Below are 25,110 nucleotides of genomic sequence, written 5' to 3'. Positions count from 1 at the left end.
CATATTACATGATATATTATGTAATATGTATATACGTTAATATGTGATTATATAATATATCAATAGATATTACTATTGATATTTGTAATATATCTCAATATTGATCCGTACGATTCCAATATATAATGATTATATTGTTATCTTATTTGTATATATGTATGGTAATATACAGTACAAGTGAGGTAATTGATATATTACCATAGTAGTTTACATACCAATATTTATACTAGTATACCATATATATGTAATAATCACAATGATGTTATTATCATTAATTACCTATAAATTAGTATAATATAAGAATATGTAACTAACTTATATAATGGTAGTTAATGAATATTAACTACCATCATACTATAACCTATGAAGATAATCTATGGTACCCATAAATTATAACTATGTAATAAGATATATGGTATCCATAGTAATATCTATTAACTATTCATAATGTACTAGTGACCTATTAATAACATGTTATGTATCATTATATGTTATAATATAGGATACTTAGTTATAGTATATTAGTATCTATATACAATAGCTATTACAGTGATATTATGAAATATAATATTATATTTGATAATATGGAAATTCAATTATTTATGATACTTATAATCATACTAATTTAAGTTTACCAACGTATCATAATAGTATATATATAACTCAGATGATATAATTATGTTATAGCTAAAGTTATATTACTATTGGTAACATAATATACTATGGGTAATATAATATATAATTATAACCAATATTTAACATTATACAACATATATAGTAACTATATGATACCTATATGTTATGATTATAATTAGTTATATATTATGATGTATATCATAATGATATATACTATATCACACAATCTTTTATAGTATAATCACTCATAATAAACATACCCTATATGATCATTAACTAATTAACTAAATAATCATATGATATATTATCATATCATTAAATACTATAATTTGGGTTAAATTATCTATTAAACATAAGTAATGTATTCTTACTTATGTTATCACTAATATAGTTTATAACTATATATTTATAGTAAATTAGTTATTGAACCTATATGTATATATATTATGATATAATATCTAAGTATCAAATCATATGGGTACATAAACATTATAGGCATATTTATTATGTACATATTTATTATAACATGCATATTAGTTTTACTTATGTTTAATAGATAATTTAAATATATACAATTACTAGATAATAATCACATAATGTAAGTTAAATATTATATTATAGTATATGGTAATCATAATGATATAGGTAAGAACATAAGTATATGATATAAAGTATAGTATGATATAATATAATTAGTGATTATTTAATGTTATATAGGTAATTATCAATATTATACCATAACCATGGATAAATAGGTGAATATTATTAGTTATGTTAACTTATATTATGTTAAATATTACTTATAATTATGTAATTCTTAATTAACAATATATGTACTTCCATAAGTGTACTTAATATATACATAATTCAGTTTATTATCTTAATTATGATAACATACATATTCTAATTACTATATATGTGTTAATTATCTATAATAACTATATATATAGTTAATATAACTTGGGTTAACCTATTGTTAATTAAATATTATAGAGATGTATATTACCGGAATATATAGATATATTTATTAATATGTATAAACATATAGTTATAACAGTGGTATGGTTATAATAAATAGTATAAATATTATATTGTTAATATGGTAATACATAATGGTAAATATCCAAAATCTACACTAATATATAATTATGTACCTATATGATGTATTGATATCATAATGTAGAACTTATATTAATCATAATATAGTATGATTATGTTAGATACCTAAATGATTCATATAATGCTATAATTATGATTAATAGCATTATTGATATTAGTATGATATACATATCAATTACATATTATAGTTGTATATACGGTATAGTATTACATATTAATATAAACTATGGTATATTGATATATTAATATAAGTATAGGTATATTAGTTAATTATGATACATATAGTAAAAATAGATATTATGGGTTATAATACCCAATTTAATTAATCTATTAAATATTATATTATAATTCACTATGATATCTTATTAATTACCTAATAATTCATAGTCTATTATTAATATATATCGGTACATATATAGATATAACTATTATTATAATATTTTCATAGTGTATATATTGACCATAATAATTATCTCATATTTACTACAAATTAGATATGTAATTTTCATATTACTAATAGGTGTTCAAAAGTTATCAATCATAGTATTAATAACAATAAATAATTAATTATTGATGAATAAATAGTATTTATGGTTATATATGGTTTATTAAATATTAATAATATTATTCACATAGTAATAGGATAGCAATTCACTAATACCAGTATATCATAATCTTTATATCATAATGATATATTATAAGTTATAGTAATATTATTATATTTAATAGTTATGGTATAATTACCTATAATATCAACCCAACGTTAATCTTGGTTACAATTTAATAGGTACTTATGTACGATAACGAGTATATATAATTAATGAATCCATTATAATTTAGACTCATCAAGTATAGGTATAGTATGATTAACTATGATAATACACTATTGTATTTAGTTTTCAATTTAATATACTATTCTATCACTATACTATTTAATATAGGACTTATGCTATAGTTTATCATAAGGATATATAGGATATATTGATAGATATATATTTATTAATATACTATGTATAATATAGCATAATATGGTTCATATATTATAGGTATATACTATAATATAGATCCCAATGTAATTAGTTAATAACAATTGTATGCAATGATATTGTGTATATAAGATATACCATATGATTATGATACCATATAAGATAATCATTATAATAAATATGCTGGAGATATCAATCACCTATATTATATTTACATAGGTATCATACCAAGTATTAATGTATATGTATAATACTTGGGTGAATTCACATAATATAATTGTGAATAATGATAATATAAACATAATTATCCATATTAAATGTATGCACTAACGGATACATAATATGATATAATATTATTCATTAACCTAATTTGTTATTTAATATATCCAATATAGTATGAATAATATATCATAATTACTAACTTATTTAAATCATTAATAAGCTAATAACCAATGTATACTTATATGTTAGTATACTATATAAAATAATCACCCAAGACAATATAGGTAAATACGTAATCATAGGTGTATATGTAATGAATCCATAATAGTAATAGGGACAAGTCAGATATTGTTGATAATACACTAACATATAATGTACCTAATTGTACATTTCAAGTAGGTAACTATATTAGGTAAATGTAATTAGTTATAAACTGAATATCTACATATCTTGTGATATTAACTATGTAAATATGTTAACTATTAATACCATATGTTAGTGTAAATAATTATAAGTATATTACATATAATTAATATACATGTGGTTTTATTAACTATTAGATATAAAACAATTATGATATACTTACATTTAACTCTAATTCACATAACAATACTATATTACTATATAATGGTATAACTACTTTTGTTACATATAGATATAATTATTAAGATATAGTATACTTATTGACATTATTCATCAAGTGCAACATTCATGCACTTGATGAACAGTGTATTTCAGCCATACTATAGAAATACCTCATACATGATTACTATAATATCAAGTGCTAAGGTATGAAAATTGTTATTATAATAATACCTTTGCTAATATTTCTATAGTAATAATTAACTAATAGGTGAAATATATTAATAGTATATAACAAATATGAAAGATTCACTATTATAGCATAGTAACATATATGCGATATATTAGTAAGTCATAATATTATAATCACTATAATATTATACAATTACAAATATAGAGTAATTAAATGAATTGAATTTAATTATTTGGACTTATATATAGTATCCTATTATTTGTCATATTAATGATAACCAAATTGTCATATAATTGTATAAGTATATGACAATATATAGCCATATAATACCTATAATTATAGTGACATAAATTATGACCTTTACATAATGTATAAACTACATTACAATTATATGTGTTACCTGAATATAACAGGTAGATATACGATAATAATCATAACGTTAACTATTATTATAAGTATACACTTGAATAACATATTATAGTCAGACTATCTTTCATATTGTTAAACTTATACGAAGGGCACATAGGTTGACATATACTAGTAACAAGTGAATAAAGATATGGTTAGAATTATATCAATGTTATCATATATATAGATATATGACAATATTCATATACCAACTTGCTATTTTAACCAAATTAAATAAATAGGTCTATTATTAAGTTAATAGATAACAAAGTATATCATATGGTCATACTATAAATGACAACTATCTACATAATAATTTAGATAGTTAATAATATATATGATAGTAACTATGGTTATAATTGATACTTTCAATTATATTGAGCACTAGTTATAATACTTAACTAATTATAGGTTATAAACTATCATAGAATATGATAAGGTTATAAGTACATATGTATATATTTCATCAATAAATACATAACATATTAATCAATATCCATAATATTAGATTAATTAGGGTATATTTACATAGGTATCATAAATTATCAATTATAATATAAATTGGTATATCATAGTATAACTTATGATATACTCTATATATGGTTATATAGAGTATTATATACTATGATTATTACTTATAATAGTTACTATATCATAATAATCATATGATTTCACTACGATAAGTTATGTGAAATATTAGTAATAGGTCACATTATATTATGATCATATATGTTATATAATGATATTGTGACACCGTAATTGGATATGTCAATTATGTATTATTAATTTTAACCTCTAATTTAGTGTAATCACATACCATACAATCATATAATCATTATATAGTAATTATTATATAATAGAATTATGATCTATCAAAGTATACTAATATATTTGTTACATATTAATGGTAACAAATATAACCTTTATACTATATGTTAAGGTATTATCTATTAGGTAAATATTATTAATATAGGTTAATGGTAATTATAATAGGATATCAGTAATATCCTATTATATCATTATATGTTATCATTGTATATCATATAATTGATATATTAAATAGTTAACTACATATTCATAATCATGAATTACTATATTATTGTAATATACATATTGATATAATACACCAGTTAATTCATACATTCTTATATTATACTCATTTATCATAACTACATAATATGATTACTATAATTATATATAGTATAGTGATTAACCCAATTTTATATAATTAGTACTATAACCCATGTTACCTAATTATGATTATAGTAATTCAAGATATAGCATTAACAATATGATATACATTAAATGTTAGATATATATGATATAATGTATTACTAGGATATGGTAATAAGGTATATTATATCATTAGTTAATATGGATAATTAATTATAATACTATATCCACATATAGTGATAAATAATTATAACTATTACATATTGATAATAGTTAAGATTAAGTTATACACATACCTATTTACTTAATTTGATGGCATATTTTATCATATATAAATATGGTTAAGTAATATTAACTATTTATATTGAGTTTTCATTATAATTAATACACTTGTAATATACTTATATGAAATATAGTACATATAATGAATAACTTATGGTATTATTACAATAGTACGTAATATCAAAATAGTATTATAATTAATAGGTGAAATACTATACTATATATATGATTGTAACCTAAAAGATATAGGTAATTATTGTATTAAAATGTAATAGTGTAGGTATATTATAACCTCATTATATAACCATCATTGGTAACTGTACAATTATATAATATGTAATAATTTATAATATAACCCTATACTTTAGATAATGATATCATTAATTTGGGTATATTAATACGTGATAATAATTATACAGTTTAGTGATATTAATATATATGGATATATTATAAGTTATAGTAATATTATTAGATTTAATAGTTATGGTATAATTACCTATAATATCAACCCAACGTTAATCTTGGTTACAATTTAATAGGTACTTATGTACGATAACGAGTATATATAATTAATGAAACCATTATAATTTAGACTCATCAAGTATAGGTATAGTATGATTAACCTATATGATATTCAATTGTATATCTTTATGCTTATATATTTCTATTGGTAGTATGAGTAAACCTTCAATCATAGGTTAACCTGAGTTGATTACATTAAATGTAGTTGGTATATTACATAATCATATATACATATCTATATTATCTATTATAATATTATATATTAGTATTGATTAACAATAAGTATATAAATTGATAATCCTGACCTATATGATGATACATTAATACTAAAGTTTATAATTAGTACATCACAATTAGTATTTATATCGTATAATTGGTTACTATATAGTATATATACTTATTATATTCTATGGTACTTATTATAGTTAACAAATAATTATTATATATAATTATAAGGTTAATATGAATATGATAGTTAGTAATTAGGTATAGTAATATAAATCGGATTAATCACTATTATACTTTCACAATATTAATATACTACTAGTATATTAGTCTGAATATACTAAGAATTGGATTTATAATGATTATTTTAACTATTATCAGAAATAAGTATTAGATAGTACTTCTTATATTATGATTAAATCTATTAATCATAATTACAATATGAGATATGAAATGGGTTAAATTATATACAGGAGGTAATTTATTATGGTAAATGTTGATCATATATACATCTCAAGTGTATGGTTAATACACTCTAATTGATATGGCTTATGCATTGTATTAACCATATAGCATAATTGAATAATCTGTATGACCAAATTATTGTATATACCGATTAATATAAGTAACCAGATGTAGTCAATAAATACATTAATTAGTAAACTATATACATTATTAATGTTGTATTATATTCGTGTATAATACAATTAGGTTAAATAATTGTATAACAATACCTATAATTGGTAATATATAATTTGATAACACTATATCTCATATAACCACATACATATTTTTATACTTGAGATGTATATATGATAATAACACATAATTGTAATATATTTCGGAATAATACTATTATCGATTATAGTATATACCAATTAATGCTATCTATTACTAGATAGTATACATAATGTATACTATATTGGATTAATATATGTAAGTCAATATATGAAAGATAACTATAGGTTCCACATAAACCTATAGTTAAGAGCATGTATGATGTGACCAGTATATGTATGATACCTATATAGACTATCTTAATATTAACTTAATATATAATTTTATTATGCATTAATTATACAATATGATTGGGTATAATTGTATAATTTATGAATTTAGTATATCAATAATAGTAACCTATGTACAGTTTATATATATGACAATAATTATGGTCTACATCCATTTATACGATAGTATAAATTTATCATCTTATGTTAATACAAATTTGAGAAAATTATACTATAATAGATATTTGGTTATATCAACATAAGTATCAAGTATATACATGAAATTAGAATATTTGAAATATAATCATTGGTATTATGCTTGAAAATTTATTTTATATGATTCAATCACCCCCAAGCAGGTGAACCCGTGGATGTAACCTATGTTCGAACGTTTATTTACCTCAATGCCACCATTGACTTATAATGTACGGATCATATGGTGGTATAGTGAATACGTACAGCACCCCCCGGAGTATTATTAAGAGCATGTAACTATTATATGATTTCATAATAGTCATATTTGGAGAGCAATTTATCCAAATTCTCTTTCTACATCGGGATCTATATAATACTATAGTCATTCAACCTACAAACCTTGGAAGGCATACTTCATATAGACTCTTCAAACTTTGAAAATCCAAAGAAATATATATACACTTAACCTAAATGCCACATATGGATATTCTCTTTATACCCAAATCGTATTAACGATAATTAGAGCATAATGGATTATAGTGAACTAAACTGACTATGACTGATAACTAAATGTTCAATCACCAATTCTTATATAAAGAGAATGATATACGTACAGCATATAGGTAACATACTAACATAGGTTACCTAATAGGTGAATATAATTGTACCTATGATACCACACGAGTTTATGGTACTCTTAGTCAGTTCATATAATCTATGGTACTAAAGAATTGAGGTATTTTTATGACTTGTGTGTTAAGAGGTCATAGAAAAGCCTATTTGCTCAATTATATTGCCTTCATTAGGTCACAATATTATTGAAATTAGTTAACTAAATTCGAATTAAATATTATAATTAGTATAATAGAATATACTAATTATATATATCTATTATACAATACTATTGATCTATACATATACTTATATCATATAGTAATATATGATATTGTATAGGCATTTAATTACGTAGTAATTTAACAAATTTATCTTAATGTTGGTATACTTATGTAAACACTATAGGTTACTATGATTACTTATAAGTTATATATAATTATTCGTCATTTATAACCTATCAACATAACCTATTATTCACTTGTTCATATATTTAATTTCATAGACCTATCCTAAACCAATTTTCGGACCCAAATACCAACCCATACCTCAAAAAACCTTGGCCCATATAGAAATCAGATTGTATCCACACGAGGTATAGTCTATTATACTATTATAACCTATTATATAATAGTACCAAATAATATTATATAATAACTATAATGGGTAATACATAACAATATGATATACATATAATGAATTTTCAAATAGCACGTGGTTATATAACAAATTACTAACTTTCTAAATCAAATACTAAATATGATCGGATGCTATATCTAACTATATCCGATCATTATAGCATATACTATATTAGGTACTCTAATCATAAGTGTAATAGTATGATAAGATATGGGGGAAAGTTTAATGATTAGGCTATAACCAATATATACACATTGTTTAGGTTATTTAAGGTATGGCCATAAGCATATAATTACTATATACTATATGTATTTGTAATGATATATTATAGTTACCTAGTGACCTATTAATATCTTTCAATGTAATTATATGATTCAATACAATACTTTTTTAAGACTAAGTATGTTATATAATACATGATTCTACCTAACAATTTCATATATCGTAAGTTACTTAACTAACACTAATGATACCAAATGAGCTGAAGTTGATAGGTCACGAACAATCATAACCTCACTACACTATATTTAATAGATAATTAGTTGATATACAATCATAATAATATATATGTTACATTAGTTATAATACTAATCATATTTATTCCATATAATAGTATAGATATAATCTATCATATTTCCAAGCAAAGAGGGGCAACTGTGAGCACCTAATTTTTTTTACTATATTTGAGTTTTTAACTCACTTTTTAGTATTTAAATAGTTTTAAGTTTAATCGTAATATTGTAGTTTTATTTCACCTTTTTATAGGTGTATTTTAGATAAATTAAAAATCAACAACAAAAAAAAAATTTCACATTGATAGAGTATACAATTTTATTCTAATTGGCAAAAGAAAAGAAAACACACAAAAAAATTGTTTTCCTCTTATTTTTAGTATGTTAGTAATTTTGGAATTTCTTTTTAATAGTTCCTTGACTGGAAGTAGCTAGTTAATATTTAATTTTGCTATTTCAATTTAGTAGGAATAATATTTTAAAAGTTTTTTTTTTTGTTATCCTTTACAAGAAAATCAAAAAAAGAAAGAATAAAGAGCCAATCAAATTGTGCCAACTCTTTTGTTCTTGTTGAGATTTTGTCTTTTAGTCAAGATTCCTCCCTATCCCAAAATAACTAACTCATAAGGCATATTCTCTCCCCTCACGTGATTGTTCTGGAGTAATCACCTGCACCTTATTTTGGATCTTTTATCCATTCACACACTTTTCACGATCTGAATTTCTTTCTCTCCAAGACTTTGCCCACACACATTATATATATAGACCTAAAGCTAACCATAGGAAAAAAAAGGGGGAAAAAACGGCGGAGGTAGAAACCAAAAGAAAGGGAACGAAAGAAGTCTGGGAGAGGATCAGATAGAAAAATAGAGGGGACGTGAGAAAATCGATAGCGGCGCAGCAGAAGCAAGCTTTCCATCCCCTTCTCTGATTTTGCAACTAAATTCATATCCAAACCGCAGCCTTTCATCCTCGCCAATCATTAACCACGTTTTCCCCCTCTCAATCCAATTTCTCCATGAGGCTCTAGTTCAAAAAGATATAAGTCATCTCTCTTTTCTTTTCCATATGAAACAGAGGTTCTATTTCTGTGGTCTGATTTTCGAAGGATTGCAAGCTTCGAGGTCGCCGATCGAGGTCTCCGATCGCAGGTTCATCTGCTCATTTAAGAATTTGTTCGGTATTTTTAATACAGTCTTTTAAAGAGTGTGCAACAGTAAAGGTGCACTTTTCAAACCTTCATCTTATTTCATTTCATTATTCTGGTTTGGTGAAAGATTTTGATTGATTTTGGTATTCTGTTATGTTGGTTTGTTTGCATTTGCTGTCTTAGTTTCATTATTTGGTTAAATGTCTTAATTCATGTCAGTGAATAGGATGAATTGATATTTCAATGCAACTTTGACTTATATCACTGAAAGTTTCGTGACTTATCCGGTAAATAAAATGGCGAAGGAAACGACTTGAGTTGAAATTGATTTAGGCATTTGGTGCGCCGCAGGGATATAGTATGCTATTGTTTTTAGTTTAGCCTTCATGTCTAGTTGGTACTTAAGTCACTATTATCTTGAACTTGCTTGATTAATTTTTTTTTATTGTTTAACTTGAGCTACTGTGTTGGTTAATTAGGGAAAGAATTTGGGTTTATGTTGGTTTTAAATATAAATGGTTTGTTGTGGCAATCTTACCTGAAATTATAAGCACACTGTGAGTTAGGCTCAGGTTGATAAAATAGAAAAGGGATTTGGTCGAGGAAGTTTATTTGAAGTTAGAAAAGAAATTGGGCTTGAGAACATTTCCTATTATTTTGCTTATGTTTTTTTTTTTGTCTAATTGTGTCGTTAGAATGTATGTTTAATTTAAAATTATACTTTTCCAACAATGTCATATCCATAATTCATGACCTCACAATAATCTCAAGCTTAGGTAATTAAACAACTTATAAACTATCGCTAGTTGCTTTAGGTGCAATTAATAATAAATCATCGTGACTATGGGTACGGTTCCCGTGGCATAGTCACGATACATAAATTCCAATTCGGGTGTGCATTTCATGTGACCCGACCATAACTTCAAATAATAATAAAAACAAATATGTTGTAAACTGCGGGTGTATTTCATGTGACGCGATTTGCAATGTGTTCAAAAACAACGAGTGTGCGACATCGCAACTTGTTCAAACAGATTCCATAAATAATTAAAAGCGATTTAAAAGATTAAAAATGCTCAATAGGTTTTAAACATGTAATAAATCAGATAATTAGGCCAATTATTAATAGTTGAGCGACCGTGCTAAAACCACGGAATTCGGGAGTGCCTCACACCTTCTCCCGGATTAACAGAATTCTTTACCCAGTCTTTTGTGTTCGCGGACCATAAATCGAGTCAAATTTCCTCGATTTGGGATTTAAAATAAATCGGTGACTTGGGACACCATAAATTATTCCAAGTGGTGACTCTGATAAATAAATAATCTCATTTCGATTAATGTCACTTTAATTGGAAAAATTCCCCTATCCTTTCAGGAAAAAGGAGGTGTGACAGCTCTGGCGACTCTGCTGGGGATCGAACCCAGAATCTCTGGTTCAGGGTTCAGAATTCGAGCTTAGAATAACTGTTATGCTTGGCTTTCATGATTGTCTGATATTACTTGTTTGAGCCTAATGTGCTAATTGCCTCTCTTTACCGCTTTGATATTGTTGTGAGCTGTATATAAACTGTTATGAAAATCTCTCTTCTCTCTGAGTCTTCTAAATTTTCTAGGAAGCGTGCGCTTCGCGCGGCTTCTTTTCTGTTAGAGTCATATCCTAATTTTAGAACGAGGTTCGGACAAGTTGCAAAGCCGGTGAAGCTTCTGTATTCCCGGTACGCTGCCCCCCCCCCCCGGCTCGAGTTATCCGCTCGGGTAAGCCAGGTCTAGAACAATACACCCAGGATTTAAACTTAGAATAACATAGCCTCATGCCGGATCCCTATTAGGTACGTTTACTTGCATCACGTGCATTTGACTTAGGGGACTCAACACAGGGGTTGGGTCCGTCTAGGACAGGTGTACCCAAAAAATTAAAAGACCATCCTGATGCATTTTACGTGCTACTTGTGTTTTCATTTGCTTCGGCTTTATGTTGACCGGCTTCTAGAATAGGGAAAGAAAATCAAGAAAAAACAAGAGTGAGGTAGGTATTTGAAACATTTCGAAACTCTGCGGAAATTTTAAAAAACAAAAGAGAGAAAATAAGCCAATACTTTCAAAAGTCATTGTTTCCCCTGTTCCGTCAAAACTGGCAGAACTACGCGGGTCTGATTCTCACCGGATGTGAGATACGTAGGCAAACCTAATCGGTTTCGGCCCCCATTTTTTAAAAAAAAAAAGAAAAAAAAATCCAAAAATATTTTCCTTTAATTCCTTCTTTAGGAGTCTTTTTTTAGAAAATCCCAAAAAAATATAAAAAAATAAGAAAATTTTTAAACCAAAAAAAAATATTTTATTTGTAGGAGTCTTTTATTAGAAAAAGAAAACAAATGAAACCAAAATCTAAAAAAAAAAAATTTTTACATTTTGTTTAGAAAGTCTTTCTCCCAAAAATACAAAAAAAAAAAATGAAAAGCCAAAAAATATTTTTCTTTCTTATATAGAAGTCCTTTCGGAAAAATTAGAAAAAAAAAACAAATCAAATTCTAAAAATATTTTCTTTCTGCAATTTATAAGTCTTTCTTTCGGAAATTAAAAAAAAAAATCAAAATCCAAAAGAATTAGTTTATTTACTTTATTTCTAATCTTCCCGAACTACGCACGATCTGATTCATGTTCCCATATGATACGTAGGCAACCCACATCAGGTTCGATCGACCATAAAAAAAATTGTTAAAAAAATGATGTTGATAATAAGGACCGACTGAGTCCATTCTAACATGCCTTTTGTTTTGAATCATAGAAGAAAGTTTGAAGTGGTCGGTTTGTGGTAAGCTATCAATATAAGATCCAAAGGAAAAATGTCATTGACAACTGACATTGAAGCTGTTACAAGTGGTCAAGAGACTCAGGGTCAGAGGGTTCAACAAGAGTCTACTGTGGTTGAGGAAAATAGAATACTGAAACAGCAAATGACTGAAATGTGTCAAGCATTGGCCAATGGTCAAGGACCACCCTTTTCTTATGTTTTCCCAAAATTCACACCCATCTCGACTACTACCACTCCTCTCTCATTGTCTGATCGATCCTATCCATTTGGGTTAAGTCTTTATCCCAACTGTACGACTACAGCTGGAACTTCTGTTGCGCGCTCCCAAAGTGTGCCATTGACAACCAATCAGACAATCACTGCTGTTATGCCCGTTTTCACTATCCCACAACCAACAGTGGTACAAAAGAAAAGTCATGAGTCACAATTTGCTACCCATCAAGAACAATACCATTCTCCTGAGTACCACTCGTATCTATTTGATCTTCCTTCAAAGATTGAGAAGCCTACCCGAAACATGGCACAAGAAGAAATGACCCAAAGAGTGAAAAGCTTAGAACAAAAGTTGAAAAATATGCAAGGGTCGACGTGTCAGAAGAGTATTGCCTTCAAGGATCTATGTATGTTCCCCGGTGTTCGTTTGCCACTTGGTTTCAAGACTCCCAAATTTGAAAAGTATGATGGACACGGAGACCCCATAGCCCACCTGAAAAGGTATTGTAATCAACTAAGAGGTGTGGAGGGAAAAGAAGAAATAACAATGGCTTATTTAGGGGAAAGCCTGACAGGGGTAGCCTCCGAATGGTTTATGGATCAAGAAACCTCTCACTGGCATGTCTGGGATGACATGGCCCAGGCCTTTGTCAAACAGTTCCAATACAACATCGATATCGCCCCAGACCGCAATTCCCTTTCAAACCCGAAGAAGAAACCAACTGAAAGTTTTAGGGAATATGCCATTAAATGGAGGGAGCAAGCGGCTAGAGTTAAGCCACCCATGGATGACCACGAGCTAATCACTGTCTTCCTTCAGGCTCAAGAGCCAGATTATTTTCAAAACATGATGTCTGTAGTGGGCAAATCCTTCTCGGAAGCAATCAAAATTGGGGAAATGGTTGAGAATGGCCTTAAGACAGGCAAAATTATAAGTCAAGCAGTTCTCAAAGCTGCAACTCAGGCTGTAAAGATTGAATCTGATAATTTTAGTGACACGAATGAGAAGGATGAAGAAACCATAATGACAATAAGGTCAAGAAGAGGTCCTAGGAGAACATCTCGAAGGTATGAGCAGCCTCATCAAGTTTCTGATGATTCCCCTGAGCACTACTATCCACCTCAGAACCCACAATACTCTATTGCTCCATTTCAGTATGTTGTCCAGCCACCAAGACACCCCAGAAGGCGAGCACCGGCACCGCAAATTCTCCACCAGCCTCCACAAAATTTTCAAGTGCCCTATAACCCACAATCAAGCCAGGGGTATAGAGGTGAACAAAGGTTGAAAGATAATTTTACACCAATAGGAGAGTCCTATGCAAGTGTGTTGGAGAAATTAAAGCATTATGACATGATTGCACCTATTCTTCCAAATCATGTGGACCCACGTGCAAGAAGCTTTGACCATTCTAAAAGGTGTGAATACCATTCCAATGCCCAGGGGCACAATGTTGAAAGTTGTCGGGATTTGAAAAGAGAAATAGAAAGGATGATCCACGAAAAACTGATTGTGATCCAAGATAATGACACCCAGAATATCACGCAGAATCCTTTACATGCATATGATGATGCACACTTTGTAGGGATGATGTGTGGTGACATGGAGTATGAGAATTCTCTTGGGAACTTGCCGACTGAAATTGGAGAAGGCCATGGTGATTCTGATGAGCAAATTTGTAGCTAAATGTCAAGCTTAGCAATTGAAAAGTCATTCCCTCCTTACAAGGAAGGAATCTTGGTAGCTTGTTTTGACGTTTTTTCTATTATCTGGGTTATTCCTGGGTGTGATCCAGATTTTATTTGTTTTATTGAGTCAAACTCTTCTATCCCTCTATTTTGTTTGTGTGAGTCTTGTATGTCTGTTTTGTTGCTATTTTCATTAGCCGGGTTATTTTAGGGTTGTAACTCGGATTTTAGGTTGTTTGTCTTGTTGTTTACTCAATGAAATACAGTTTGTCCTTTTGTGTCATTCCATGCTTAGTTCTTTTTCTGCTAGTTTTAGTGATATGACATGCATGCGGAATTTTTGGCCAGATCTTAGAAAACTAACTTAAACTTGAATTGGATAAATGAGAAAAAAGAACTTTTGAGGATGAATAAAGAGTTGAAACACTTTGGAATTAAGCTCGAATAAAATTACCCGTGGAGGTTAATGATCTTTACCTTCAAATCATTGTGAAGGTCGGGTTTGAGGAAGAATCAATTGAAGTTTATTGGAAAGTTTGACATTAATGGGTGAAAAGTGTCTTCCGACCACGACACACCAAGAGGACAAACATGTTCATCAATGATATGTCGCGAAAGAAAACCATGATTGGCGCTCTAGAGGCTAGGAGGCCCTTTTTCTGCTACCCAAACACTTCATACCCTTTGTTACCCCTTTTGAGCCTGTGTTATTTTCTTCGACCACCCTCTTTTGGAATCAAGTTTAGAGTTAAAAGTCTAAAAAAATAAAAAAAATGAAAAGAAAAGTTCATGTCCCAAGAGTACAAACTGGGGAGAATCTTAGAAAGTTCAAGTGAAAAAAAGAATAAGAAAACAACAGTCAAAGTTCATGCCCCCAGAAAATAAAAACTGGGGCAACTTGTTTTGAAAAAAAAAAAGAAAAAAAAAGAGAAGAACGAAGAAAAAAAAAAGAAAAAAAAGGAAAGACAAAGAAAAAGAAAGAAAGATGAAAAAAAACAATATTAGGTCAGATGTTTGAACTACGTTAGACCTGATTCCTTTAAAAAAGGGATACGTAGGCAGCCTTACACGGTTCGGTCCAATCAAATAAGAATTCAAAAAAAAAAAAATCCCCAGTATCAGAAACTGGGGCAAAAAATTTATTTCACTTTTGAAAGAGTCGATTCCAAGAGTTGTAAAGTGTACAACCCATCATATTGAGTCTACTTAGAGCCTCCATGCCGACCCATCTTTCCAACCCTATTCAAAAACCTTCCAAATAAAGACCTCCCGATATGCCTTCAAGAATGCCGAGAAACGCATGCAAAGAGCAGCAGTTGTCACACGACATAGAACACTGTCGAGTTGCTCACACAAAGAAAAAAAAAGAAGAAAAAATGAGAGAGTCTTACTAGTGAAAACCCTCACGGGCACTGTAAGACGACGGTAAGCAGAGATGAATAAATGAGAGAGACTTGTTGGTGAAAATCCCTCGGGGCACCACTAGTCGAAAGTGAGTCATGAAGCTGATGCAAAGAATTGGCACAAACAAGCCCGACTTCAAATGTCATAGGAATGGTAAAAGGAAAGATTTGAACAGTTTGAAAGATCAGGCCGCTAAGTTCAAAATGCATGTCATGATCATAAAGGCTAGCTCCCCCCCCCCCCCCACCAAAAAAAAAATCTTCCTCCTTTCCTTCCCGACAGGGATATTTCTTGTTAATATTGTTTCTTTGCATCATTGTTTCATTCGTTCTGAGTCAGTCCTTGTCAAAACAAGCAAGAAAAGATTTCAAAATCTGCTACCAGCTTTTCAGTTGCACAAAGTAAATTTGGCCAGCACACTCAGTTGTTACAGCCAACATGTCTTGAGGATTCGTGCAATACGAAGGTTTCCCCCAAAAGACTCTTGTCAGCCTATTTGGCTAAAGCAAGCAAAGATAACCTCAAGGTTAATCAGGGATTCCCTGTAGTACCGAACAAGGACTATGAAGTGGCACATTGTGCAAAAGACACTTACTAGTTGTGATTCTCCCTGAGAGACAAAATTGCTCCAAAAGCAAAAGCCATTCAAGATATCTGAAAAGGATATCCAAGAAAAGAAATCTCTTTTTTTGAGATAAGGCTGATTGAGCCACAAAACACAAATGGCATTGGGAGCGAAACAATCAGGTTTGATACAGAAAGTAAAGGTCCCTTGTAAGGAACAACAGAGTCTCCCAGCAGTGTGGCCAATTACCAATGCAGTCAGTCTTCCAAAAGTGGATGATCACAAAGTCAAGCCACCCAAGACTCAAGGCCGCAAACCGACCGCCACTTTTAAAACTGACAAAATTTTCTTTGTTTAAAACAGGAACAAAGCAGTGCAAGGAATTTGGGTTTCCAAAAAAAAAAAAAGAAGAAGAAGAAGAAAGGAAAGAAAAAGAAAAAAAAGAAGAGAAGAGCCGACAAAAGGGAAGTTTCTCAAATCTTTGCCTTTATTTGTCTTGCTAGTGTGCATAAAATATTGCCATTGCTCTTCACATTTTTCCTCCTAGAATCGAAATCTTAGTCTGATGAATCTTTCTCCTAAGATAAGAAAACCTAGTCTGATGAATTTTCTCCTAGGATAAAAATATCTTAGTCTGATGAATCTTTCTCCTAAGATAACAAAAAAAGACCTAGTCTGATGAACTTTCTCCTAGGATCGAAGTCTTAGTCTGATGAATCATTCTCCTAAGATAGAAAACCTAGTCTGGTGAATTTTCTCCTAGGATAAACGTCTTAGTCTGATGAATCTTTCTCCTAAGATAATAAAAAAGAGACCTAGTCTGATGAATTTTCTCCTAGGACCGAAATCTTAGTCTGATGAATCTTTCTCCTAAAAATGAAGACCTAGTCTGATGAACTTTCTCCTAGGATAGAAATCTTAGTCTGATGAATCTTTCTCCTAAGATTGAAGACCTAGTCTGATGAACTTTCTCCTAGGATAGAAATCTTAGTTTGATGAATCTTTCTCCTAAGATAACAAAAAAGGACCTAGTCTGATGAACTTTCTCCTAGGATCAAAATCTTAGTCTGATGAATCTTTCTCCTAAGATAGTAAACCTAGTCTGATGAATTTTCTCCTAGGATAAACGTCTTAGTCTGATGAATTATTCTCCTAAGATAGAAAACCTAGTCTGATAAATTTTCTCCTAGGATAAACGTCTTAGTCTGATGAATCTTTCTCCTAAGATAGAAAACCTAGTCTGATGAACTTTCTCCTAGGATAGAAATCTTAGTCTGATGAATCATTCTCCTAAGATAGAAAACCTAGTTTGATGAATTTTCTCCTAGGATAAACGTCTTAGTCTGATGAATCTCTTTCCTAAGATAGAAAACCTAGTCTGATGAACTTTCTCCTAGGATAAAAATCTTAGTCTGATGAATCTTTCTCCTAAGATACAAAAATAAAAAGACCTAGTCTGATAAATTTTCTCCTAGGATAATAAGTTTTAAAAAAAGGAAGTCTGAAAAAAAAAACAAAGGTCAATTTTTAGTTTTCTTAAATTATCAATCTTTAGTTTTCTTGAAATCAGGGGTCCCGACTGGAAAATAGGGTCAGTTTTTAGTTTAGTCAAGCTTAGTTTATAGTTTTCTGCAAGCTCAATCTCAAATTTAGGAGATGCACTTTCTAGTTTGGGTTTTTCAGATTTTTATTTCTTTAGGAGACACATCCTAGTCGAGTCTTCAATTTTGCTCTCATCATTGCATCCTTCATCAATAGCATAGGTAATTTATAGTTCTGCTAATAACTCACAATTCTTCCTAGTGTAAAATGGGGCAGAAAAAGTTTCTTTTGTTGTTTCCGTTTTGTTGTAGTTGCAGGCGCCCACCTGGAGAACGAGGGAATTAATTTCAAGTTTTAAAGTCATCAGGCACCCACCTGGAGAATGAGGGAATTTGTTTTAATTTTCAAGTTATTATCAGGCGCCCACCTGGAGAACGAGGGAATTTATTTCAAGTTTTAAGTTAGCATCAGGCGCCCACCTGGAGAACGAGGGAATTCATTTCAAGTTTTAAGTTAGCAACAGGTGCCCACCTGGAAAACGAGGGAATTCATTTCAAGTTTTAAGTCAACATCAGGCGCCCACCTGGAGAATGAGGGAATTCATTTCTGTTTTAAGTCATCACAGGCGCCCACCAGGAGAATGAGGGAATTTGTTTCAAGTTTTTAAGTCAGCAGACACCCACCTAGAGAATGAGGGAATTTATTTCGAGTTTTAAGTCATCAGGTGCCCACCTGGAGAATGAGGGAAGTCATTTAAGAATTCAATTCAAGTTAGAAGTAGCAGAAGCTCGCCTCAAGAATGCGAGCTGACAGTCCGAGATGACCAAAGGAAGAAGTCTCAATCCAGAATAAAAGAAAAAAGAAAAAGAAAAAAGAGAAGTGAATCCAAAATGCATAAGCCGATGAAAGACATGAACTGCTCAAGACATGGCTGAATACACGAGCACTGCATGTCCGGTCTTGATCCAAAGAAGCTGTAGAAGAATGAATCGGCACCTGCAATTAGCAAGCAGCAAGGTTCAAATCAAAAGTCTGCATGAAGAACCATTCAAGCCTCAAGATCAAGCTTCAGAAGACTTATAGATAGAAATCTTGTAACTCATAGCTGACAGGCTTAGTTAGTCTTTTTTTCATTTTTTGATTTTGATGTAATAACAGGACCGCGGACCGGAACCTCGACGGAACGATACCTAACTCGACTCTCTCATCCTCTCCACACACTCCATCACTTCATTCACCTCTTGAACTACACGCGACCTGATTCCCGTATAACCCGGGATATGTAGGCTGTCCAAAACAAGGACTTGGTTGCACCTTTTTCTTTTATTTTCTTCCTCTTTTGAATAATGTTATGGTCAAAAATTAGTCACACGGCTCACTTTGTCTTTGCCTGAAAACTCTTCATGTTTCCAAGCAAAGAGGGGCAGCTGTGAGCACCTAATTTTTGACTATATTTGAGTTTTTAACTCACTTTTTAGTATTTAAATAGTTTTAAGTTTAATCGTAATATTGTAGTTTTATTTCACCTTTTTATAGGTTTATTTTAGATAAATTAAAAATCAACAAAAAAAAAATTCACATTGATAGAGTATACAATTTTATTCTAATTGGCAAAAGAAAAGAAAACACACAAAAATTTGTTTTCCTCTTATTTTTAGTATGTTAGTAATTTTGGAATTTCTTTTTAATAGTTCCTTGACTGGAAGTAGCTAGTTAATATTTAATTTTGCTATTTCAATTTAGTAGGAATAATATTTTAAAAGTTTGTTTTTTTGTTTGTTATCCTTTACAAGAAAATCAAAAAAAGAAAGAATAAAGAACCAATCAAATTGTGCCAACTCTTTTGATCTTGTTGAGATTTTGTCTTTTAGTCAAGATTCCTCCCTATCCCAAAATAACTAACTCATAAGGCATATTCTCTCCCCTCACGTGATTATTCTGGAGTAATCACCTGCACCTTATTTTGGATCTTTTATCCATTCATACACTTTTCATGATCTGAATTTCTTTCTCTCCAAGACTTTGCCCACACACATTATATATATAGACCTAAAGCTAACCATAGGAAAAAAAGGGGGGAAAATGGGGGAGGCAGAAACCAAAAGAAAGGGAACGAAAGAAGTCTGGGAGAGGATCAGATAGAATAATGGAGGGGACGTGAGAAAATCGATAGCGGCGCAGCAGAAGCAAGCTTTCCATCCCTTTCTCTGATTTTGCAACTAAATTCATATCCAAACCGCAGCCTTTCATCCTCGCCAATCATTAACCACGTTTTCCCCCTCTCAATCCAATTTCTCCATGAGGCTCTAGTTCAAAAAGAAATAAGTCATCTCTCTTTTCTTTTCCATACGAAACAGAGGTTCTATTTCTGTGGTCTGATTTTTGAAGGATTGCGAGCTTCGAGGTCGCCGATCGAGGTCTCCGATCGCAGGTTCATCTGCTCGTTTAAGGATTTGTTCGATATTTTTTTCATTAATACAGTCTTTCAAAGAGTGTGCAACAGTAAAGGTGCACTTTTCAAACCTTCATCTTATTTCATCTTATTATTCTGGTTTGGTGAAGGATTTTGATTGATTTTGGTATTCTGTTATGTTGGTTTGTTTGCATTTGCTGTCTTAGTTTCATTATTTGGTTAAATGTCTTAATTCGTGTCAGTGAATAGGATGAATTGATATTTCAATGCAACTTTGACTTATATCACTGAAACTTTCGTGACTTATCCGGTAAATAAAATGGCGAAGGAAACGACTTGAGTTGAAATTGATTTAGGCATTTGGTGCGCCGCAGGGATATAGTATGCTATTGTTTTTAGTTTAGCCTTCATGTCTAGTTGGTACTTAAGTCACTATTATCTTGAGCTTGCTTGATTAATTTTTTTTTATTGTTTAACTTGAGCTACTGTGTTGGTTAATTAGGAAAAGAATTTGGGTTTAAGTTGGTTTTACATATAAATGGTTTGTTGTGGCAATCTTGCCTGAAATTATAAGCACACAGTGAGTTAGGCTCAGGTTGATAAAATAGAAAAGGGATTTGGTCGAGGAAGTTTATTTGAAGTTAGAAAAGAAATTGGGCTTGAGAACATTTCCTATTATTTTGCTTATGTTTTTTTTTGTCTAATTGTGTCGTTAGAATGTATGTTTAATTTAAAATTACACTTTTCCAACAATGTCATATCCATAATTCATGACCTCATAATAATCTCAAGCTTAGGTAATTAAACAACTTATAAACCATCGCTAGTTGCTTTAGGCGCGATTAATAATAAATCATCGTGACTATGGGTACGGTTCCCGTTGCAAGGTCACGATACGTAAATTCCAATTCGGGTGTGCATTTCATGTGACCCGACCATAACTTCAAATAATAATAAAAACAAACATGTTGTAAACCGCGGGTGCATTTCATGTGACGCGATTCGCAATGTGTTCAAAAACAACGAGTGTGCGACATCGCAACTTGTTCAAACAGATTCCATAAATAATTAAAAGCGATTTAAAAGGTTAAAAATGCACAATAGGTTTTAAACATGTAATAAATCAGATAATTAGGCCAATTATTAATAGTTGAGCGACCGTGCTAAAACCACGGAACTCGGGAGTGCCTCACACCTTCTTCCGGGTTAACAGAATTCCTTACCCGGTCTTCTGTGTTCGCGGACCATAAATCAAGTCAAATTTCCTCGATTTGGGATTTAAAATAAACCGGTGACTTGGGACACCATAAATTATTCCAAGTGGTGACTCTGATAAATAAATAATTTCATTTCGATTAATGTCACTTTAATTGGAAAAACTCCCCTATCCTTTCAGGAAAAAGGAGGTGTGACACTAATCATATTTATTCCATATAATAGTATAGATATAATCTATGACCACTAAATCATATATTAGTGTATATATATGATTCACATATTAAATTAGCAATATTTTATTGAACCTTAAGGATACAACATAAATAAGTATCAATTCATCTAATACCAGTTACAATGATTACTTTCGAACCTAACTTATATATTATGTCGGGTGGTTGAGTGTGAGTTAATTACCGATTAATCAATATTATATAGATTATGATGAATTGTGAATTATATTAGCTTATAATTCATTATGATTAACTATTAATAGATTTAATCATAATTGTAACCTATACATATTAATTCTTATTGGTTATTTGTTTAGTTTAAAATAACCCAATTTGATAAATCTATACCATTAACTGATTATATTCAGTTAATGGTAATTACTAGATGTTACTATAATTATATAATAATTATATATAATTAGTAATTGTATATCCTTATACGTATACACATGACTATTATTTCCTATTCAATATATTACATAAACAATCATTATCCCATATATGAATTATAACCTATTATATATATAAATGACATATATTACATATTAATATTATTATTATAACTATTATAATTACCATAATATTATATCATAATGTATCTATTAATCATATTACTATCCATAATAGTAATAGGGACAAGTCAGGAAGGAATATAATAACCAGGAACTAGAGCACATGAATTAGTCTATCACGAGAATGCAAAATAAAGTAGGGATATCATCTCAGGACGAGCAATCATTTCAAGTAATAATGTTATATAATCTGCTTGGGGGTTAATAGTTATCATATGACAATATTAATATCATTCAGTTTACTTATAATTAATACAACTTCCACTCGTAGGGAATTAGTATTGTATACCTATAATTTATATAGAAATATATAAATTATATATATGAATAGTTAATTAATATACTATATAGTATAATATAGTATATTATATTATACTATATACAATATAATATAATAATTACTATATGGTTATATAGTTTAAATATGATTAGGATATATGATTATAGCTCATTTAAGTGATTGAGTATGTAATATGGTAATATCCTCTTAATGATAACTAGTGCTTAACCATATAATAGCATATTATTTAATCTTGGACACATAATATACCATGTACGATAAGGCTATTAGTATTGTACTTATAGTTATATAACCTAATCAATACATATAATTAAATATTGGTATGATTATTATACATATAATTAACATTAGATTGTGTATATATTCTAGATTAAACTAATACACAATACATTACTATATTATAACATATTTAATAGATAACAATTAATTTATTATATATGGGTTATAAGCATAAAGATATATATTATAACCTATATCATGATTAATATTTATCACTTATAACAGAGATGATTATTGGTATTATCTTATGTATTAAACCTATAATGATATTAACACTTATACTTAGGGTAATATAACAGGTAGTGATTAATATTTAATCAATTACAATATATTATTTAAACCTGATATTAACGTATATGTTTAGTTACTAATGATATACGTAATTAAGTTGGTATAAATAGTACAATGTATATCTATACTATCCTATTATGTATTAGTATATGTAATAATCATACCTATACATGATAAGTAAATGATGTGTATCATAGGGATTCATATTATATCAATTATGTATGCAAATTAGATATATTATAATTTATTGTAATATATGACCACTAAAAATATATTATAATAATTATAATGAGCTATAATCATTAACTGACTTATATCATACCACTATTAAATATTGGTATTATTTGGTAGTAATTTATACCAAATAATTATCTAGATATTACATAATTAGTTATTATACCATGATATAGGTTATAATATATATCTTTATGCTTACTATTATATGAAATAACCTAAATTATAACCTATTATTTAATATACTAACATACTATAATACGCAAATATGTATAATATGAAATCATATTTATATCCAAATTATAGTTAATATACTGAAAATATATGGTTATTGGTATAACAAATATATGTCAATTACTTATGATAGGTATATACCATATAATACTCAGTTAGTAATAGTAAAATTGGGTTAATCAATAATATATACTTAATACACTTGTAATGGGAACATAGTATGTACGGATAAAAGTGTTCAATTACTAATAATTAGTAATATAATTTATTTGGTAATTATATTAAGTAATTGGTTAATAATGTACATAATCCATATATAGTATTGTAACTGTATTATTCCAGTTATTAGACAATTTGGTTAATCATATGAACATATTACTAAATGTATATAATAATTATATCCTAATTATTACATATTATAGTATGTTAATTAACTATTATAATGATTAATTTCAATAATAGGTATATATGATTGGGTATTAATCTTGGTTTCTATAAGCATGGTATTAAGTCTATACTCATAGTGACAATTAAATACACTATATATGTCATAACTATAGGTTCTGGTATAATATCTGTATATTTAACCTATACATTTTTAATATAGCATTATACATATTTATAAACAATTGTATGCAAACTAATATGAG

At 29.2% G+C, this 25,110-nt stretch overlaps 1 protein-coding gene across 3 annotated transcripts; it reads left to right on the top strand.

Annotated features, from left to right (window-relative positions):
- The first annotated feature begins 12,984 nt into the window (after nt 1–12,984).
- Nucleotides 12,985–18,594, top strand: LOC117275867 (uncharacterized). 3 transcript variants are annotated; one of them, XR_011413221.1, is made up of 3 exons: nt 13,000–13,471; nt 13,697–18,177; nt 18,351–18,594. XR_011413221.1 is itself a non-coding variant. In XM_070192519.1 (2 exons), exons 1-2 carry the CDS (start codon nt 13,307–13,309, stop codon nt 15,173–15,175), a joined length of 1,644 nt encoding a protein of 547 aa, XP_070048620.1. In that variant the 5' UTR covers nt 12,985–13,306; the 3' UTR covers nt 15,176–18,594. The 3 variants fall into 3 exon arrangements, 2 of the variants coding, with proteins under 2 accessions (XP_070048620.1, XP_070048619.1); XM_070192519.1 differs by having other exon boundaries at nt 12,985–13,448; nt 13,674–18,594; XM_070192518.1 differs by having other exon boundaries at nt 13,697–18,594.
- The last annotated feature ends 6,516 nt before the right edge of the window (nt 18,595–25,110 follow it).

This window comes from Nicotiana tomentosiformis, unplaced genomic scaffold (assembly GCF_000390325.3).
Source record: "Nicotiana tomentosiformis unplaced genomic scaffold, ASM39032v3 Un00227, whole genome shotgun sequence".
Classification (NCBI taxonomy): domain Eukaryota; kingdom Viridiplantae; phylum Streptophyta; class Magnoliopsida; order Solanales; family Solanaceae; genus Nicotiana; species Nicotiana tomentosiformis.
This window is presented reverse-complemented; position numbering and strand designations above follow the sequence as displayed.

What these genes read in the sequence shown, in the direction of transcription:
- LOC117275867 (XM_070192519.1), top strand. Translation starts at nt 13,307, where the DNA reads ATGTCATTGACAACTGACATTGAAGCTGTTACAAGTGGTCAAGAGACT. An exon ending in GTGTCAAGCATTGGCCAATG is followed by an intron (nt 13,449 to 13,673) that starts GTCAAGGACCAC and finishes CACAACCAACAG; the next exon opens with TGGTACAAAAGAAAAGTCAT.